Source organism: Mobula hypostoma, chromosome 15, assembly GCF_963921235.1.
Source record: "Mobula hypostoma chromosome 15, sMobHyp1.1, whole genome shotgun sequence".
NCBI classification, from domain to species: Eukaryota; Metazoa; Chordata; class Chondrichthyes; order Myliobatiformes; family Myliobatidae; genus Mobula; species Mobula hypostoma.
The window spans coordinates 21,797,443-21,819,566 of NC_086111.1; the positions used below are offsets into that span (position 1 = coordinate 21,797,443).

The 22,124-nt window shown below is 40.0% G+C and overlaps 1 protein-coding gene across 1 annotated transcript in view; it reads right to left on the reverse strand.

The window, feature by feature from the left end:
• Positions 1-22,124, reverse strand: part of sec13 (SEC13 homolog, nuclear pore and COPII coat complex component) — a 60,994-nt gene that overhangs the window by 15,805 nt on the left and 23,065 nt on the right. Inside the window, exons 4-6 of the mRNA XM_063068379.1 lie at positions 19,499-19,650; positions 4,568-4,701; positions 4,098-4,231 (exon numbers count right to left, since the gene is read on the reverse strand). Of these exons, the coding sequence (XP_062924449.1) occupies positions 4,098-4,231; positions 4,568-4,701; positions 19,499-19,650 (420 nt within the window). The remainder of the gene's footprint in view (positions 1-4,097; positions 4,232-4,567; positions 4,702-19,498; positions 19,651-22,124) is intronic.

A 22,124-nucleotide genomic window follows, 5' to 3' on the forward strand; every position in this document is an offset into this window, starting at 1 on the left:
TATAGATACAGGTCGTTTCACTAATCCGACTACCTGTAATCCGGTTCCTTCAATAATCCAGCCTAATGTGATCCTTCTGTAATTTGGCATTTTCACTAATCCGGCATTCCTCAGGTCCCAATGGTGCCAGATTAGTGACGGTCGACCTGTATATATTTCTCCTTGTAGCTTCGAGTAATTTTTTAATGTATCGCACTTTACGACCGCTGCAAAACAAGTTTCACGGCCTATGTCAGTAATAATAAACCTACCTCTGATTGTTATTCTGAATGCTTGTGACAATAAACGTGAACTCAAAAGGATGGCCATAACCTCTTTCACAACCAAGTCAAACGTGGAGAGGCAGAATGCATTCATACATTCCTGGTCACAGCAAAATATTATTTGTAGCTTTATAAAGGCTTTAATGCACACTTTCCTTCTGTAGCTTAGTATGTGATTCTGATACTGTTGTGGCACTGAACCTTAGTAATCAAAGGTTCTCAGGTTTCATCTCAGACCTTTGCTGTAAGATGGCTTCCCCCAGGTTTCATGCCATAAGACCATAAGACCATAAGACCATAAGACGTCGGGGAAGAATTAGGTCACTCAGCCCATCAAGTCTGCTCCGCCATTCCACACCTCTGATTTTCGACTTGCCCCTCTGTTTAGAAAATAGGCTATGCCTTTATTTCTTCTACCAAAGTGCATGACCATACAGATTCTTACACTATATACCACCTGCCACTTTTCTGCCTATCCTCCCAATCCGTGTAAGTCCTTCTGCAGACTTCCTGCTTCCTCAACACTACCTGCCCATCACCTATCTTTGTATCGTCCGCAATCTTGGTTATAAAGCCAACCATTCAAGTCATTCAAATCATTGACAAATAACATGGAAAGAAACAGTCCCAACATTGACCCCTGGAACACCACTAGTCACTGACAACCAACCAGAAAAGACCCACTCTTAACCTCCTGCCATCTTCTATCCATGCTACCATCTATCCTGTAATACCATGGGCTCTTATTCTATTAAGCAGCTTCATGTGTGGCACCTTGTCAAAGGGTTTCTGAAAATCCAAGTATACAACTTCCACTGACTCTCATTTGTCTACCCCGCTTGTTATTTCCTCAAAGAATTCCAACAAGTTTGTCAGGCAAGATTTCCCCTTAAGGAAACCATGCTGACTAGTTTATCCTGTGCCTCCAGGTACCCCAAAACCTCATCCTTGATAATGGACTCCAACATCTTCCTAGTCTCTGAAGTCAGAGCAACGCAAGTTCATCTGCTATTTCCTTGTACCCCATTACTACTCCAGTGTCATTTTCTAGCAATTCAAAATCCACTCCTTCCTCTTTTACTCTTTATTTCAATGAAAAAAAACTTTTGGTACCTTCTTTGATATTATTGGCCAGCTTACTTTCATTTTTCATCTTTTCTCTCCTTATGGCTTTTGGAGTTCCCTTCTGTTCATTTTTAAAATCCTCCCAATCCTCTAACTTCCCACTAAATTTTTGCTTTATCAAGTACTCTCTCTTCTTTAACACAAAATACTCTGCAGATGCTGGGGTCAAAGCAACACTCACAACACACTGGAGGAACTCAGCAGGTCGGGCAGCATCTGTGGAAATGATTAGTCAACGTTTCGGGCCGGAACCCTTCGTCAAGACTGAAGAGGGAAGAGGCAGAAGCCCTATAAAGAAGGTGGGGGGAGAGTGGGAAGGAGAAGGCTGGTAGGTATCAGGTGAAAAACCAGTAAAGGGAAAGATAAAGGGGTGGGGGAGGGGAAGCAGGGTTTCCCTTCTGCCATCATCAATGATGCCCTCACCCGCATCTCCTCCATTTCCCGCACTTCAGCCCTCACCCCATCCTCCCGCCACCACAACAGAGACACAGTTCCCCTTGTCCTCACCTACCACCCTACCAGCCTCCGGATCCAGCACATTATCTTCCACAACTTCTGCCACCTTCAACAGGACCCCACCACTAAACATATCTTTCCCTCTCCACTTTCCGCAGGGATCGGTCCCTCCGTGACTCCCTGGTCCACACGTCCCTCCCCATGGATCTCCCACCCGGCACTTATCCCTGTAAGCGTAAGTGCTACACCTGTCCTTACACCTCCTCTCCTGCCACCATTCAGGGCCCCAAGCAGTCCTTCCAGGTGAGGCAACACTTCACTTGTGAGTCTGTTGGGGTCATCTATTTCATCCGGTGCTCCCAGTGCAGCCTCCTCTACATCAATGAAACCCGATGCAGATTCTTCGAGCACCTCCGCTCCGTCCGCCACAACAGACAGGATCTCCCAGTTGCCACCCACTTCAACTCTGCTTCACAGTCCCATTCAGATATGTCCATACATGGCCTCCTCTACTGCCATGATGAGGCTAAACTCAGGTTGGAGGAGCAACACCTCATATACCGTCTGGATAGTCTCCAGCCCCTTGGTATGAACATCGAATTCTCCAACTTCCAGTAATTCCCTCCCCTTCCCTTCCCCTATCCCTATTTCACTCTGCCCCCTCCCCCAGCTGCCTATCACCTCCCTCATGGTTCCGCCTCCTTCTACTACCCATTGTGTTTTCCCCTATTCCTTCTTCACCTTTCCTGCCTATCACCTCCCTGCTTCCCCTCCTCCACCTCTTTATCTTTCCCCTTACTGGTTTTTCACCTGATACCTACCAGCCTTCTCCTTCCCACCCTCTCCCCACCTTCTTTATAGGGCCTTTGCCCCTTCCCTCTTCAGTCCTGACAAAGGGTTCCGGCCCGAAACGTTGACTGATCATTTCCACAGATGCTGCCCGACCTGCTGAGTTCCTCCAGCGTGTTGTGTTACTCTCTCTTCTTTGACACACCTCGTCACTATTGATGTGTATCAATTAGAAAACTTCTTCCATCTTTGGGATATATCTATCCTGCACCTTCCAAAATGCTCCCAGAAAATACAACCATTGCTGTACTACCGCCATGCCTGCTAGTGTCCCCTTCCAATCAACTTTGGCTACCTCCTCTCTCATGCCTCTGTATTTCCTTTGCTCTACTGTAATAGTGATACATCTGACCTTAGCTTCTCCCTCTCAAACTGCAGACTGAATTCTATAATATGATCACTGCCTCCTAAGGGTTTACCAAATTTTTCTGGTAAGTGGGAGGTACTTAAAAGTGAGATTATAAGAGTCAGTGATTCCCAGCAGATGCTAAATTTAGGGAGCCTTGATTACTGTTATGAAATTAGATAACATGGGTTTATTTTCACCAGACTGTAGGAAGCTACATAGGTGTGACTTATAAAACTATGAAAGCAGAAATAGGACAGACAGTCATTTTCCCAGGGGAAGGAGAGTCTAGAGCTAGAGGGTAAAGGTTTAAGATGAGAGGAGAGCCATTTAAGAAAATCTCATGAGCAAGTATTTTTTGTTTTTACACAGAGGATCATGGTTACCTGGAACGAGCTGCTGTGGAGATGGTAGAGGCAGATACAATTACAACATCTAAAAGACATTTGGACAAGTATGTGATGGGAAAGGAGAAGAGGGATATGGGCCTAACATAGTCAAATAGGTTATTGTAGACAGGCATCCTGTTCAACACGCAGGCAAGCTTGGCCAAAGGGGCAATCCCTATTCTGTATGGTTCTTTAACAGGAGAAGTAGGTGACAAATGAACCAGTGAGATGGTGCTCTCAGAGCATCAAATCTTATATAAAAACACTTCTTAGGTCTTGGTCACTATATAACAAATGATAAACTACAGGTTTTGAAAACTTACACACTTTTCCTGCTTGTTTTAGCATGTGAGTGTTGCTGCACTGCACCCCAAGAATCAAAAGTTCTGAGGCTCGTCTCTCTCGTGTGCCAAGTTAGATTATGTTTTCCAGGCCTCGGAGAACAAAATTGAGGAGCCCACCATCCCTAATCTTGTTGTTTGTTTTTAATTCTTAATTGTCCGATGCTGGCACTTCATCTATATACACTTTGAACACATTCTTCTCCCTTTCCTTTTTGCCCCAACGCATCTCTCACAGATTAAATTCTTCATTGTGTAAAGTTACACCTAGCTGTCCAGAAAGAAGTTATTTCTGAGTTCGCGAAATTCACACAAAAAAAAAACTTACTTCCAAATTTTGACCAGGTTGTCACAGCCTCCTGACACAAATCTCTTGATGTAGTTTGGTTTCTGTCCAGAGGGCTGGTCTATAAGACTCCCCGGTAAAACTGCAGGAGCCCAACTGACAGCATTGCAACCAATCTGTAAGGGAAGAAAAGCAAAGAGTGAATGCAAAAATCATGATTCCTATCACTCATCAGGGCTCAGAAACAAAAAGATATGCAGAATAATGATCTGAATTATTACACAATTTAACCTGGCCTGAATGGAGAAAAGTTGCTAATTCCATAAATCACATCAGAATACATGAATACTACAAATAACTTAGACTCACAAATATGACTCAAATTGTGTATTTCATTGTGATAGAGAAATCATACTGTACACTCCTGTGGTTTTGGCTTGAGTTAATCAATCGCTGCAATATTGACCTCTGCATCAGTCAATCAAATAAAAACAAGAGGTATAGTTTCTTACCGTGTGCGCATTGCTGATTTTCTTCATTTCCCACTGACCATCGCCCGTGTACGAAAGCACTGAGATTGCACCATCTGAGCTACCGCATGCAAGAATCAACCCAAACTCGTGCGGTGCCCAGCATAAGGAGTTGACTGCAAAAAGAAACAAACCACAGTTGGTTCTGGGTGACACATAAGAAAACAGTATGCCCTGCATTCAATATAATCCTGGCTGCTCTGCCCCATGTTTCATCTCCTCTTCTATCCATTCCCCACAATCCTCATTTCCTTAATCTTTCAAAAATGTGTCTATCTTCTATTTTAATATGCCTGGTGACCAAACCTCCAGAACCCTTGAGGGTAGAGAATTAGAGATTTGCCACTCTCTGCAAGAAATTCCTACAGACCTCACTTTTCAGAGGTGGAGCTCTTTCATGTCCTGGCACTGGAGTTTTTTACATTTGAAGAAACAGCCCAACATCCACCCGACCACAACCAGTTAAGACCTTCTATGCTTCAGTAAGCTAACTCCTCGTTCTTGTAAACACCAAATAATATACACTCAGTGGCCACTTTATTAGGTACACCAGTGCACCTTAATGCAAATATCTAATTAGTCAATCATGTGGCAGTAACTCAATGCATAAAAGCATGCAGACATGGTCAAGAGGTTCAGTTGTTGTTAAGACCAAGCATCAGAATGGGGAACAAAAGTACTCTTTAAGTGACTTTGACCGTGGAATGATTGTTGGGTGTCAGATGGTGCGGTTTGAGAATCTTACAAACTGCTGATCCCCTGGAATTTTCATGCACAGCAGTCCCAGAGTTTACAAAGAATGATGCAAAGAGAAACCATCCAGCGAACAAGAGTTCTGTGGGTGAAAAGCACCTTGTTAATGAGAGGTCAGAAGAGGTTGGCCAGACTGGTTCAAGCTGACAAGAAGGTGATATTAACTCAAATAACCACGTAGTGTACACAAGAGCATCTCTGAATGCACAACACATCGAACGTTGAAATGGATGGGTTATTGTAGCAGAAGACCACAAAAATACACTCAGTGGCCACTTTATTAGGTACAGGAGCTACCTAATGAAGTGGCAACTGAGTGTATATTCTTTGGTGCTTGACAGACCAGGGGATGATCTTATTGAAACAGGTGCCTCCATATTGTATATTCTTTATTAAATAAGAGGGCTAAAACAGTGCACAGTACCCAGGTGTGGCCTCACCAACAATTGTAACAATATTTCCTTATTTATGATCTCCGATCCTCTTACCACATAACAATCTACAACTTGTACTCAGAAACACCGAGATCACTCTATACTTTGCTCATCTGCAAACTTTCTCTGCATTTCTGTACACTGGCTATGGCTGGCAAGAGGACATCAAAACAATCTTAAAAAGCCAGGAAGAGCATCTAAGAGCATTCTTGAAACCTCCTAGAATATCTACATTCTCAATGGTGGTAGAACTAGCACGAAAATGAAATGGAGTAAAAAGGATCAGCCATAATTGAATGGCGGAGCAGACTCGATGGGCAAAATTCTGCTCCTATGTTTTATGGTCTTATAAATGCAAAAGCCAAAGCTGAAATAACTGTGTTCAGCTACAAGAGCCAAGTGGATGATCCCACTCAGTATAGGCCTAAGATTCCCACTATCACAGAAGCCTGTCAAGAAGAGGACAAATTAAATCTAGCTACAGTGAATTATCAGCTAAGTGATGTAATTTGTCATCAACAGTACTATTAAAATGCACTTACTAATAACCTGTTTGTAGATGATCAGTTCAAGTTTCATTAGGACAACTTGGCTCAAACCTCACCATAGCTTTGGTCCAAACAAAGGCCAAAGATCTGGATTCCAAAGATGATGAGACAGTGAATGCTGTTTACATTGATAGTATTTTCCCAGGTGTGGCTTTATGGACTGGTAAAATTACAGTCAATGGCTCAAGGAAAATATTCTCCTCTTCAGGGTCACAACATTCAAAAAAACCCACGCTAAGATATTGCTCATCTGAGTCTAAACTTCTTTTGCTCCCAATTAAAAGATGAATGGATATACATTTCATGTGATTGCTCAGCCATTCATCTGATACTGAATATAGAGGGTGGATTTGCAAGTCAACAACTCTTGGGATGCCTTTGGAGTCTACTCATAAAAATCATTTCAGAGTTCACTTTGAGTATGGAGGCCATTTCAGAAACAGATATCATGAGAAATCCTTCAATGCAGTTTGATAAAATTAAGAGGCATTACATTTTTAGCTTGATTTTAGGAACAAGAAGCCACTTTAATATTCATTGGAATGCAGGTGCAGAAGGTTAATCAGCTTTATAAGCCTGTTCCACCATTCAGCTATAGTATGCTGATCTGTACCCCTTCTTCAAACCCACATTCTTTGAAATCCTTAATTTAAAAAATGGACTTCTTTCTTAATGAGTTAATTACTCCAACATCTAAGTATTTACAGAGAAAGAATTCTAGATCTCTACTATCTTGGTGTGGAAAAATGCTTCCAATTACAGTCCTATGTGCACTTTTAAGATGGTGCCATTTTGTGCATGAGGTAATGTGTTTTGCATATAGTCTTTACAAAGAGCCTAGTAATCTTTGTGCTGAGAACTTCTTTATTTCCTTAGAACAAAGAAATTTGATCTCTCTTGGAGCGCTAGATGGAGTAGGTCGCATTTTGGGTTTGCTCCAATCATTTTTCAATCTTTTTACCACCTTTTTACTATCTACATCAAAGTGTTTATAACACTTTTATATGTTTGAATTTTGACTATTAATCGATGGAAATGACTACCAGAGGAAAAAAGGCATTAGCTGAAGGCAAGGAAACCGGTAATGGAAATGGAAAGAAAGAAGGCGTTTTTGAACAGCCTAAACAGTCTCAACTTACTTTGGAGGATATCTCAAAGCTCTTGGATGATAAATTCAATAAAAGATTTGCTACCTTGGAAGTATTGTTAAAGGAGATCAAAGGTAGATTGGCAATACTTAAAGCGGGAGAGTGAAAAACAATAACAACAAATTTCCAAACTCGTTGAAGCTGGGAAACAGAGAGATCGTAGGCTCGATCTATTGGAAAAGAAATTAACTTTGACCACTCAAACACTGGAACAGTATAAAGTTAAGACTATTGACTTGGAGAATCGTAGTCGTAGCCAGAATTTGCGAATAATAAGACTCAGTGAAGACGTTCAGAGCGGTGACCTTACTAAATTCTTTTCTCAATTTTTAATGGACCAATGTTTTTTCTTCCCCCCCCCCCATACTCGATCACACTCATCGGTCTTTAAGAGTTAAACACCCCTAAGGAGTTGAAACCCCGACCTGTGATACTCCGATTTCATTATGTGCATACTAAACAGCATTTGATTTGTTTTCTCGTCCGAAAGGTGCATGGAGATCTCAAGTTTCGTCTGGTTGAAGACTACGGTCCTGAGGTAATGCAAGAAAGATCGCTTTTTAAACAGGTGATATCCGAGTTATATCAAAGAAATTTCCGCCAGCTCTGCTAATTCCAGCTCGCCAAAGGGTTGTTCTGCCTGATAAATCACGTAAATGGTTTAAATCCGTGGACGAAGCACATCAATTTCTTGAGGACCAAAATCTGAGCTCAGATGTCTAATACATTTGCTGTTTCTTCATGTTTATATTCATTTGACTTATAAACTGGTTAAGTCCAAGTTCTATTAAAGAAAGTTCTAAACAGTTCTGCTATTTCCAGCTCGCCTAAGGGTTGTTCTGCCTGATAAATCACGTAAATGGTTTAAATCCGTGGACGAAACTCATTAACTCCTTGAGGATCAACGTTTGATTTCAGCTGTCGAATAAATTTACCTTTTTTTCATGTCTGTATTCATTTGTTTATAAGTCAATAACCAGTTCATAGATTTGGACTTTTAAAGTCTGAAGAATTTTGCCCTTGGTTTGATAATGCTCATACTTTGTTTTGGAGTATGGATATTTATCATCCTTTTATGTTAAAGTTCCTTTTCCTTTTTCTCCCTTTAATATTTTATTCTATTATTTAATTGCTTTTTAAAATAATTAAGAATCTGATTTGGTGATTGATTTTTTTTCTTGAAATATTAATAAGATTGTATTTTGTTTCACTTTCCAAGATCTTCCTTTTCAAAATGGTTTGCAAACGGCTGTTTATTTTTAACATTTATTTGTTGCTTGTTATGGCATTCTCTTCTCAATGTTTTGACTGTGGGTGGTGTTTTGAATTCCTTTTTCATTGGAAACTAGCCTTCAAGAGAGATGGGGGTACGGAAATGTCTAGATAGCTGTCTATTGGCCAGATATCGGGCTTTTTTTTGGGTGGGGGTGGGGTTATTTTTAGTTTGATTTTCTCTATCTGGGCTGATCCAAAACTACAGATATGTCTGAATTGTCGTAACTTCTGGTTCCTCTTTAAACCTTTCTTCCTCTTCCTGATTCATGAGTTTCCTATGCAGTAAGGTTAACCCTTTGCATATCATATGGTTTATTCAAGTACAGTGGATAATATTATTAACTTTGTTTCATGAAATACGAATGGTTTGAATCATCGGATTAAACGGAAGAAGATTTTTAAAGTTTTTCATAGATTGAATGCTCAGATTATCTTTGCCCAGCAGACTCATGTAAGGAAGGAGGATAACCAGTGGTTTTTTTTTTAGTTTTGGAAAAAATAACAATTTCACTCTAATTCACAGGCTAAGGTGAAAGGCGTTTCTATTTATATAGATTCCTCTATTTCATTTGTTCACTATGAAACAACTTCAGACCTAAATGGTAGATTTCTGTTAATTACTGGTTTACTTTATAACCAAAAAGTTGTTATGGTTAATATCTATTCACCAAATACCGATTATCCTGAATTCTTTAAGCATTCATTTGCATCTCTTCCTAATTTAAATGAATATACGTTGATAATGGGCGGAGATTTTAACTGTTGCCTGAATCCCTCGATGGACAGATCTGCATCCAGTCAGGTACTTCCAAACAAATCTGCTATTTTTATCAATTCCTTTTTAGATGACTCCGGAATTTTAGAAGTTTGGAGGTTTTTACATCCTAACGATAAAGAGTTCTCATTCTTTTCTCATCTACGTCATAATTACTCTCGAATTGACTTTTTCATTGACTCTCGATCAGTTTCAACTGTTACAGCCTGTGAGTATGATGCAATTGCCGTCTCCGATCGTGCGCTCCTGAAACTATCAATCAAATTGACTGATATAACTTTCAGCGCTAGACAATGGCGGTTCAATTCTACTCTGCTTCAGGACTTAGGTTTTGTTAACTTTATTAAAAAACAGATTGCCTTTTTCTTCTCAACTAATTTCACGTAAGAAATTTCCAGTGGGATATTATGGGACACTTTTAAAGCATATATCTGTAGGCAAATTATTTCATATTCTGCTGGATTGAAAAAAGGAGTTAATAATGAAATATGTATATTGGTTGATAAGATTAAAGAAATTGATAAAAAAAAATTCCGTTGCTCCTAATTTGGAGCTTTACAAAAAGAGTTGAACTTCAAATGCAACACAGTTTGTTATTAACATCCCCAATTGAAAATCAATAACATAAATCTAAGAGTCAATTTTATATACATAGTGATAAATCGGGTAAATTACTGGCTAACCAATTGAAAGCTGTTTCGGCTAAATGTCAGATTATTAAAGTTTGTAAACAGGACGGTACTTTGACAGTTGATCACGATGAAATCAATAAATCTTTTTAAGAATTCTATACCTCTTTATACCAATCAGAATTTCCTGATGATTCTACCATAATACGTGAATTTTTAAGAAAATTGAATATTCTGAAATTACCACCTAATGAATGTTTAACACTAGATGCACCTATTACGGAAGAAACAATAAAGAAAGAATTTCTTTGATGAATTCTGGTAAAGCACCCAGCCTAGATGGGTATACAGTAGAATTTTCTAAATCTTTTTCAAGTCTACTTTCTCCTTGGTTATGTAGAATTTTTAAGGATGTCTTATTTGTAGGTAAATTACCACAATCTTTTTATGAAGCATCTATTTCTTTAATTCCTAAAAAAGATAAAGACCCCACTGAATATGCATCATATAGACTTATAGCCTTGTTAAATATGGACTCCAAAATTTTTTCCAAAATATTAGCAATTAGATTGGAAAATGTATTGCCACAAATTGTTTCTGATGACCAGACAGGATTTATTAAAAATCGTTATTCGTATTTTAATGTTAGGAGATTGATGAACATTGTATTTACTTCTTCATCTAAAACTCCAGAATGTGTTATTTCACTTGATGCCGAGAAGGCGTTTGATAGAGTTGAATGGGAATATTTACTTAACATCCTTGAGAAATGTAATTTTAGTCCAAAATTTATATCTTGGATTAAATTGATATATCATATACCTTTGGCTTCTGTACTTACTAATAATCAGAGATCCCATTTTTTAAAGCTTTTTCGAGGTACTAAACAGGGCTGTCCTTTAAGCCCTTTACTATTTGATATTGCCTTGGAACCCTTGGCAATCGCTCTTCATGATTCACCCAATACAGCCTCTTTCTATGCCATTAATTTCTGTGATTGTGAGATCAGTTCAATGTGATTTCTAGTGGATATTATTAAGCTGGATAATCAGCAGGAAAAAAAAACACCAAGCTTCAATTAATTTTCTGTCATTACAGTGTTAATTAACACAAGAGATTCTGCAGATACTGAAAATACAGAGTAACACACACAAATTTTTGGAGGAATTCAGCAGGTCAGGTAGCATCTACAGAGAGGAATAAACAGTCGACGTTCTGAGTTGAAAAGTTCCAAACAGTTATTTCAGTCTGGTGTTCAGCATTCTTGTGCTGGTTCCACCACCATTGAGAATGGAGGTTTTCTTGAAGCCTCTTAGAATGCTCTTAGGTGCTGTCCCTGGCTTTTTAAAGTTGTCTTGACAGTGAAGGAACTTGGTTTGAAACATCGAGTGCTATTGAAATGTTGGCATATACGTATATGATTAAGATCAAAGTGATAACTTGTATATTTCCAAGTGAAAAATTTGGCAAAGCACACACATGAAATTGGATTTTTTTTCCAGAGCCAGATTGTTAAATACAGCCTATAATGTTCCCAAAATTTCATGGAAACCTCTGTCAATGAAATGCAAGATTTTCAAGACAATTTACAATGGGACTAGTTTGTTTATGGTTTGAAATCATGCCAATTCAGGAAATTTCCCTCGGTTCAATTGGAGGAGATTGCAAACAGCACAATCTGTGGAGGAGTTGAAACACCAACAATAATTTCAGGATTTTGCAAAAATGCCAAGTTGCTGTCAATTACAGAGTTCCACTTTCAGCACTGAGAAAATCCAGACCAATAGATCAACCAAAGTATTCAAAACATCTTTTATCATTTTGGATCAATGACTTATAGTAGATTAGAAGCTTCCACATGTGGTCAATTGATTACTTACTAGGTTGAATGGTTTAAATGCCAAGGGCAGATGTTGAAAATGAGTTAGGGAGAAAAAAAAGGGAAAAATGGAAACTAGAAAACTAATTGTGCCTTAAATTAAGTCACCGTGGTAGACCTGTTATTTGAAGTGCAGAAATGGATTAGAGATGTTTGGATAATTTTTTGGGAGGAAGAGTGAGAATAGGTTGTACACGGATTAAAATGGACAGGAAAGGATATTCTCCAAAAGTAATATGCTTACTGGATCCTAATTTTTTCGCTGCTCTGAAACATTCCAGAGGTTGTATTATTATCTGCTTCCAAAATCATAGTGTTCAATATCTTCAATCATCTTTGGTACGTATTTTGTATTACCATGCTGTGCCACAGCCTGGATAAATGAGTCCCTCAGGATAACTTATACTAGAATAGTGTGACCCAAGTTATTTTAACTTTCACAGGTCAGAACAGCTTTCCTGCTGGCACAGAATGATTTGGAAAAGCACCATGGCTATTTTGTTGCTTGTGAATTTAAAACAAAAAATAATATGATAAATCTTACTCTTAGTAAACTGTGGACACAGAGTGGAACCTGGTTTCTTCACTATTTGAGTATTAGCATCTCACCTTCAAGTCAACCCAGTAACTCCTAATTACCCATCTCTCTTTGAATTGATCTTGAAACTGCGTTGCAGGGGTGGTGGTAGAGGCAGATACATTAGGAACATCTAAGAGACTCTTAGATAGGAATGCGGATGATAGAAAAATTGCTGGCTTTGTGGATGGGAAGACATAGATGGATCTTAGGCTAAAAGGCCAGCACAATATCATGGGCCGATGGGTCTGCACTTTGCTATTATTTTTGATGTTCTTAATTCTCTGTTCTCAATACAGACAGTCCCCAGGTTATGGCAGGGCTCCCTCATGAAGGCTGTTCATTACCAGAACTGTTTATATGTTGGAAATGAAAAAGAGTGTCAGAAGGGATCACAAACAGGATAGCAAGCAGGCATGGGAAGAGCAGCCAATGAGTGAGTGAGGGATTCTGCTAAGCACTCCCACCTCTGCTCAGTTTGACCCAGTCCTGACTGATGAGGCTCAGAAAAGGAGGGGCTGTGAGCAAAGAACGCATGTGGAAATGCCCCGCTCCCAACCAGAAGATGCTTACAGCCTCAGAGCAGCTGGCAAATCCATCTCTATACATCCCACTGACTTCCCAAATGCTCACATTTTTCCATATCAGCCATGATGGTAAACTTGCCTGGAGAACACTAAATTATCAGTTATCTTACTCTTCATTTCAATTTATTGTTTTTAAGATTGTAAAACACATTTTCAGCCTTCCTACTGCTCAAATGTGTACTGCTATTTATTACAAATACTCTCAGTGGGCACTTCATTTGGTACCTCCTGTACCTAATAAAGTGGGCACTGAGTGTATGTTCATTGTCTTCTGCTGTAGTCCATCCACTTCGATGTGTTGAGTTTTCAGATACTCTTCTGCATACCATTGTTGTAATGTTTGGTTAGCTGAGTTCGCCTTTCTGTCAGCTTGAACTAGTCAGGCCCATTCCCTTCTGTCCTTTCTCATTAATAAGGCATTTTCACTCATAGAACTGTCACTCAGTGGATTTTTTCCTTTGTTTTTCACACCATTCTCCGTAAAATCTAGAGACTGTTGTGTGTGAAAACCCCAGGAGATCAGCAGTTTCTGAGATACTCAAACTGCCCCATCTAGTACCAAACCACCCTGTCTAGTACCAACAATCATTGCACGTTCGAAGTCACTTGCATCACATTTCTTCACTATTCTGATGTTTGGTATGAATGATAACTGAAGCTCTTGACCATGTCTGTGTGCTTTTATGCATTAAGTTGCTGGCACATGATTGACTGATTAGATATTTGCATTAAGGTGTACATTTGTACATAATAAAGTGACCACTGAGTGTATGTTGCAGTGTACATCACTGAATGAATCCAGGAAGAAAGTTGACAACCATGTTCATGTTGGAACTAATAACAGACAAGTGTTTGGGTCCTTTATGTGGTATTTCAGTGCCAGTTTAAAAAAAATCAGATGAAGACCTTAAATTGCTAAATTACTCTATGTTCTAGATGGGAAAGTAATCAGATGGAGGGCTTTGAATTCCTGGAGCACTTGAACTAATTGTACAGGAGTTACATGTACAAACAAAGCAGGTTTCATTGAACAGGACTGGGCAAAAATTCTCACAGAGAAGTTAAATTATTACTGTGGGGAATGATTCAAGTAATTTGTCAGGGAATAACAGTAAGATGCCAATTCACCGACGTAGCACAGGGTCACGGGAGGACAGACAAAAACAGAACTAAGAGAACTAGAAAGGACAGCAATTAGATGGTGGAGGAGCCAGAACTGATTACATTGGTCACACCTGCACCAGCCCATTCACCTCCTCCCTCATCTTCATTCAGGGCCCCAAATAGTCCTTTCAGGTGTGGCAACAGTTCACCTGTGAATCTGTTGCTGTCGTCTATTGCATCCAGTGCTCCCGACAGGACCTCCTCTACACTGGTGAGACCCATCGCAAATTGTGGGCCTGCTTTGTCGAGCAACTCAGCTCCACCTGTCAAAAGCGGAATTTCCTGGTGGTCAACTACCTTAATTCCTATTCCCATTCTTGTTCGAGCATGTCGGTCCATGGCCTCCAGGTGTGCCACGATGAGGCCACTCCAAGGGTGGAAGAGCAAGTTCTCATATTCCATCAGGGTGGCCTTCAACCTGATGGCATGAACATCGATTTCTCCTTCTGGTAAAAATTGTTCCCTGCATTTTCTCTTTTCTATTCTCCACTCTGGCCTCTTACCTCTTCTCACCTGCCTATCATTTTCTCTGGGACTCTTCCTCCTTCCCTTTCTATGGTCTACTCTCCTCTCCTATCTGATTCCTTCTTCTCCATTCCTTTACCTTTCCCACCCACCAGGCTTCACCTATCACCTTCTATCTAGTCCCCTTACCCTCCCCTCACCTTTTTGTTCTGGCATCTTCCCCGCTTCCTTTCCAGCCCTGAAGAAGGGCTTCAGCCTGAAATGTCCACAGTTTATTCATTTACGTTAATGCTGCCTGACCTGCTGAGTTCCTCCAGCATTTTGTGTGTATTGTTTTGGAGTTCCTTTATCTGCAGAATTTCTTCTGTTTATGATTACATTGATTTTGGAATTTGCGTGCTAATGTAGTAATGAAATAAACAAAGAAAAAGCGTTGGAAATGTAAATCAGATCAAACTGCATCTATGGAAACAGGAAGCAAGAGCAGTCAGTGTTTCAGGTCAATAATCATTCATTGTTTTGAACAATAGTGGCATCACATACATTGTGGTCATTTTATTAAATACTTCCTGTACCTAATAAAGTGGTCATTAAGTGTATGTTCATGGTCTTCTGCTGCTGTAGCCATAAATTTCAAGGTCCTGCACACCATTGTTAAAATGTGTGGTTATTTGAGTTACTTTCAACTTAAATCACATTTTTCCTCATTCTGTTGCTTGGTCTGAACAACAACGGAACCTCTTGACCATTCTGCATGCTTTTACTCATTGAGTTGCTGGATATGATTGGCTGGTTAGATATTTGTATAAATGACGAGGTGTACCTAATGAAGTGGCCACTGAGCGTAAATCAGATTAACCAGAAGCAGAATAAATCTCCCAATTCTGGTTATCCATTAAAGGACTCAGCATTAGATATTGAATGAACACACACACACAAATATGAAGTAATAATTCCTGAACAGAAGTACAGGAAAACATGGACTATGACAGGACTTCAAAGTGGGTAGAATATATGGGTGATCCAAGCATGTTCTCTTTAGATGAGGTACTGAAAGCTAAAGCGACCTAGATGGTGACAAAGCAAATATTAACATAAAATAAACAAAACAGAATTATGACTAACTGCAGGTCCATATTTCTGGGCGGAGCCAGGATGGCACTCGATAGCGACTTCTTTGAGCTCATCTATGGAAACAGCTTAATTTCTACCTTTAATGTCTCTTTCTCCTTTTCAAGGTGAACAATATTCTGTCAAAGATCCTGGCGTAGAGCTACACTCAAACCTCGGTTCTTTGAAGCAATTGGACCCGCTCCCGGGGCTCACCGATCAGCTGTTTCTCAATATCCTAAGGCTGTGGCCTAGAAGACAAGTGTGAGACGAACATGCCTTCGGGGTTCCGAGGCTTTGCAGCCCTGGAGACGAGCCAATTCTACGCCAGTGCCGCCAACTGAAACATTGCAGGAGAAGGGGGGACATCGAGAACAGTAGATCAGTTGTCCGGGGCTCTGTAATCAATGAATCCCGTGCCCTCTCCCCTTCTCCCGTTGGGTGGGGGAGAGTTTGTTGCTGATTCTCGAGTTGAAACACTCAAAAAAAAGTTACACGACAGACCTTAACACCATAATCAGTGATTTATATGTCTCTGTTGGTTTCTCCTCTTGCTATGAAAGGATGACACCTCTCTGTCCCTTTATTAGGGAGAGGTAGAGCCTTTGGAATGTTGAATTGTTGGGTGAATAACTAGTTTTTGTTGTACTGCATATCACGGTCTTTCTTGGGGGCTTTGAAGTTGCTTGCTTGGTGGGTGGAGGGTGCTGATGCTTTTTTTGCTGAAGTAAGTAGGAGAGGGGGAGGGTTGTTACTTTGCTGCTGCTTGTGCATGGGAGGGCAGAGTAGGGGGGACTTTGGGGTTCTAACATTTTTCACTGTTTGGGGCACTCTTCTGTTTTCGTGGATACATGTGTAGAACAAGAACTTCAGGTTGTATATTGTATATGTTCACTGATATTAAATGGAACCACTTAACTATTTCTGCAGAAAACCATTGAAAACCAAAAGGAAATTTATAAAGGATGAGGACAAGAAAGATGAGTAGGACTTTCAAAAATACTTTAGTAACCAAAAGTAAAGTAGTTAATAAAATGTGCTGCTAATTAGAGGCAAATCAAAATGGAGACAGATAAAAACAGAATTATCAAATGAGTACTTTAACCTCATCATGTCACTGAAGATGAATAAAAAGATTTTGGATATGAAAATAGAAATGAATGCTAAGTAAAGCCATAATCAAAGCTAATGTATTTTGGTGCAGATGTGTTCTAGATTGCTATGAAAAGCAAACATGGGGAAAACAAAAGCACAGACCACAGGCTTTCCATCTTACTAGGATAAGAAAACAGTACAAACCACAGGTTCCAAACAAGGGATATGTGGTGAGTGCAGGTAAGTGGCATTGAGCTAATGCATCAGCCATGACTCACTAAGTAGCAGAGGAAGCACGATGAGTCAACGGGCCAATACTTGTTCCTATTTACATTCTTAATATACATTCCACTTCAAAAGAGGAGAAAGGGATCTACTTTGTTATCGTGGACCACATTAATTCTATAATCCCTATCAATAGAGATATTGTCAAGAACAAAATCAAATATTGGAGAAAAGAAGTATTCAAATACTCTGACTTTGCTGTATGATGAAATATGAGTGTTGATGAGGGAAGTGCAACTGGCAGTACAAAATTTGATATCCAAAAAGGCATTTTATTTTGCTTTGTATTTATTTTCATTTAGAGATACAGCTCAGCATTTTATTTTGCTTTGTATTTATTTTCATTTAGAGATACAGCTCAGTAACATGCCCTTCACACGGGAGGAACGTACAAACTCCTTGCAAACAGCGGAATTGAACCTAGGCTGCTGGTAGTGTAATAGTGTTGCACTAACTGTGCTACCCAAAATTATCACTTAACACAGATTCAGAAAGTAGAAGCTACTGCCTTTAAAGAAATGATAATTTAGATATGTACTTGACCAGCAAATAGGAAGCTGAGGGTTACAATGATCAGATGTAATTCTAGTTGGGGGGAAATATGCAGCAGGTGCCCATGGAACACTATCCAGACTAATTCTTCTCTTTCTACTTCAAGTAGGATGAAGAATTGTTTAAAAATGTGCATAATGCAGAGACAATAAATTAAATTGTGAATTCAGAAGTCTAGGCAAATTGATGAAATGAAAAGAAGCATAGAAAATGTGCTAATTGCTAGTTGTGTATTCTGGAAGAAACAATATGGAGGAGGAGTATAATTTAACTAGTATAATGAGAAAGGTGCAAGAGCAAAGGGTTATATCCTTGAAGATGGTACAGCAAATTGATAAGTAGATTAAAAAATTAAGCTAAACCCTTACATATCACCGAATTATAAGAAAGATGTCAACAAAATTGAGAGAGTACAGAGAAGATTTACCAGAATGTTACCTGGATTTCATCTCCTAAGTTACAGAGAAAGGTTGAACAAGTTGGGTCTCTATTCTTTGGAGTGTAGAAGGTTGAGGGGGGACTTGATAGAGGTATTTAAAATTATGAGGGGGATAGATAGAGTTGGCATGGATAGGCTTTTTCCATTGAGAGTGGGGGAGATTCAAATAAGAGGACATGAGTTGAGAGTTAAAGGGCAAAATTTTAGGGGTAACATGAGGGGGAACTTCTTTACTCAGAGAGTGGTAGCTGCGTGGAACGAGCTTCCAGCAGAAGTGGTTGAAGCAGATTCGATGTTGTCATTTAAAGTTAAATTGGATAGCTAGGAAAGCTAAACAGGAAAGGAATGGAGGGTTATGGGCTGAGTGCTGGTCGGTGAGGCTAGGTGGGAGTAAGAGTTCGGCACAGACTAAAAGGGCCGAGATGGCCTGTTTCCGTGCTGTAATTGTTACATGGTTAGATAGTTATATCACTGTTTAAGCTTCAACTGGAGTACTGCATACAATTCTGGGCACTATAATTTTGAACAGATATCAAGCCCCTGGACAGTGCCTAGAGGAACATAACTGACATTGATTTGGGAAGAAAGTGAGAAAATAGAATTTCTCACCCAGGGCAAAGATTAACTGGAATCCAACAAAAGCATTTAAAACCATAAGATACTTTCATAATTTCTTCTATTTGTTCAACTTCCGTCTTGATTATCCATAACATTAAAATAATAGGAAGAACCAGGGAGAAAATGAGACAATATTGTTTCACATACGGATCATTATGTTAGATCCAAATTCAAAACCAGCCATGAGCCCATGTTATGTTTTCTCTCTCCTCTAGTTACAAATATCCTTGTAAAACAAACCTGACAAGTTGGAGTCAACTTGTAAATGCGGCAAAAACTCTCATATACTCAGCAGTCTCACGCTGACCAGAGTAAGGAATATATACGACCCAGCAGTACTTCCAATTAATATTAACATTTCAGCAACTGTGTGTGGAAAATCGGAACAGTTTGACTGAAGACAGCTTAATTTTTTTTCAAAAAATCTGCCCGAATAGATATTTGTACCTGAAGAGAACCTCCCCCTTTGACAGATAGAGATTCAATCGACACTCAAATCAGAACAAAAAAGAGAAGCAGAAAACATTTCTGTAAAAGAACAACACAATACTAAACTGTGACTAGCAAGGAGAATCCATACCTGAAGAATCATGGCCTGTGTATTCATACATCTTGTCCCAAGTCCCATTCTCCTCTTTCCAGATGATGATCTTCCGGTCGTAGGAACAAGATGCCAAGATGTTTCCGTACATTGGATGTGCCCATGCCACCTGCCACACAGGACCTTCATGGCTGAACAAGGATTTATTCATTTAAGTATGTCATCAACAATTTTCTTCGTATATAACTGTTTCATGCAAAAGTTCACCATGTACATTACAAGGATACAAATCTGGAAAGCAGCATTCTTGTTGGACACTCAGGATCCTTCCCAGGAAAGGGAGGCTTTGCAAATTGCTGTAATCCTGTGTTGTTGGAATTGATTCAGATTCAGATTTATTACATGTACATCGAAACACAGTGAAATGCATCATTTATGTTAACAGCCAACACACCTAGGGATGTGCTGGGGGCAGTCCACAAGTGTTACCACACACTCTGCCACTAACATAGCATGCCCACAATGCTCAGCAGAAAAATAAGAGAACAAGAGAACAAAAGAAAATAGAGCACAACAAGCAACAAAACAACAGCAGCAAGGCAAGCCTCTTTCCACACACCCACACACACGAACAGTCCTCCAACCCAAGGACAGACCTCCAGGCATCTAGTCTCCGAGCTCTGGCCATCAGGCTTTGACTTCCATACTTCTGATTGACCTCAGACTAGCTGATGATGGGACCCCGAACTCCTGGAACGTTGATTCACCAACCCGCATGTCTCCTGCTCACTCAAGACATCTGATCCCAGGGCCCACCGACTTGAGACAGTCTGATATCCACATTGCCGGTGTTTGAACTTGAAGCACAGGACTGAACTTTGGATGTCCTTCATCACCCATCCATATCCTTGAACTTCAAATGTGGAGTGAAGGCCTAATCTCTAACTCCTCCATATCTTGTCCCTAAATCTTAATCTGACCTCATACTCACATCACGGTCCATAAACCCTAACCTGACCCCCAGCTCCCCTTCTGATCCCAAACCAACCTACATGCTTAAAAAACAGCTAAGCTTAAGCCACAATCTTGGAACCATCTTGACTAGAAGCCACTTATAAGCCTGACCAGGTAAGAACCACGTTTTTGCTTTCCTGAAGGACACTGACAAAACAGGTAGGTCTTTTTTAAAAATGAGAATTGTGTCATTTCATAGTCATCATTACTGAGAGCAGATTTTTCCCTAAATATTAGATTACTTAATTATTATAGATTGATAACTTATTTGAATTAGATTCCCCAGATGACAGAACCTGGACGCTAGTCAAGTAAGTCAACCACTGTGCAATTATACCTGAAAAGTAAATTTCTGACTTCAAAATGATTTAAATCCAACCATCCCCCTCCAGTCCCTGCAGCTGTGCACAGTATCTGCAATATATATGTATCTAAGTAAAGCAGCATCCAGCTATACAGTACTTAGCTGGCAAGGCCTGGCACCAGGCAAATAACCCCTCGTTCAATATCAGCAAGACAAAGGAGATGGTTATCGACTTCAGGAGAACTCGCACAACTCACACCCCTCTCTACATCAGCGGCACAGCAGTGGAAACTGCGAGCAGTTTCAAACTTCTGGAAGTGCACATCTCACACAACCTTGTATGGTCATAGAACATATCCTACACAACCAAGAAAGCACACTAATGCCTCTTCTTTCAGAGGAGCCTGAAGAGAGCAGCACTACGCACATCAACACACAAGATCTTCTACAGATACGCAGTAGAAAGCATCATAACATGCTGCATCGCTCCATGGTACACAAACTGCACTGTGATGGGCAGGAAGCTTTTACAATGGATAATCAAAACCGCTCAGCACATTACCGGCACCAGCCTACACGCCAGGACACATATACAAAAGGTGCAGGAAAGAGGACAGCAACATCATGAAGGGTCCAACCCACCCTGCCCATGGATTACTTGTCCCACTCCCATTAGGAAGAAGGCTACTTAGCATCCACGGCAGGACCAGCAGACTCAAAAACAGTTACTTTCCCCAAGCAGTAAGGCTGATCAAACACCTCCACCCACTAAGTCACCCCACTACACCCCCACCACCACTACTTGACCATTTCCTGTCAGTCACTTTATGTACAGACAATCCTGTACCCAGTGTCACTTTATGTACATACAATCCATGTATGTATATATAAGCTACAGTATTGTATGTATCTATTTTACTGTTTTTCTATTATTGTGTTCTCTGTTTAATTATGTAATTTTAACATGCTGCAACGGATCCAGAGTAACAAGTCTTTTGTTCTCCTTTAGACTCGTGTACTGGAAATGACATTGAACAATCTTAAGTCTTAAGAAAACACTCAGCTCAGGTTTAATGAAGAGTCCCTGGTGGAAATGAGAGGGCGGGGAAGCTCTGAGTGGGTACCAGACAGTACCTTACAGCCATGGAGAAAGATTAGATTAGGTAGATTAGACTTATTTGTCACATGTACATTGGAACAGTGAAATGCGTCATTTGCATCAAATTAAATCAGTGAGGATTGTGGAGAGCAGCCCACAAGCGTCGTCATGCTTCTGGCACCAACGTAGCATGCCCACAACTTACTAACTCTAACCTGTAGATCTGGGAGGAAACTGAAAAACCCAGA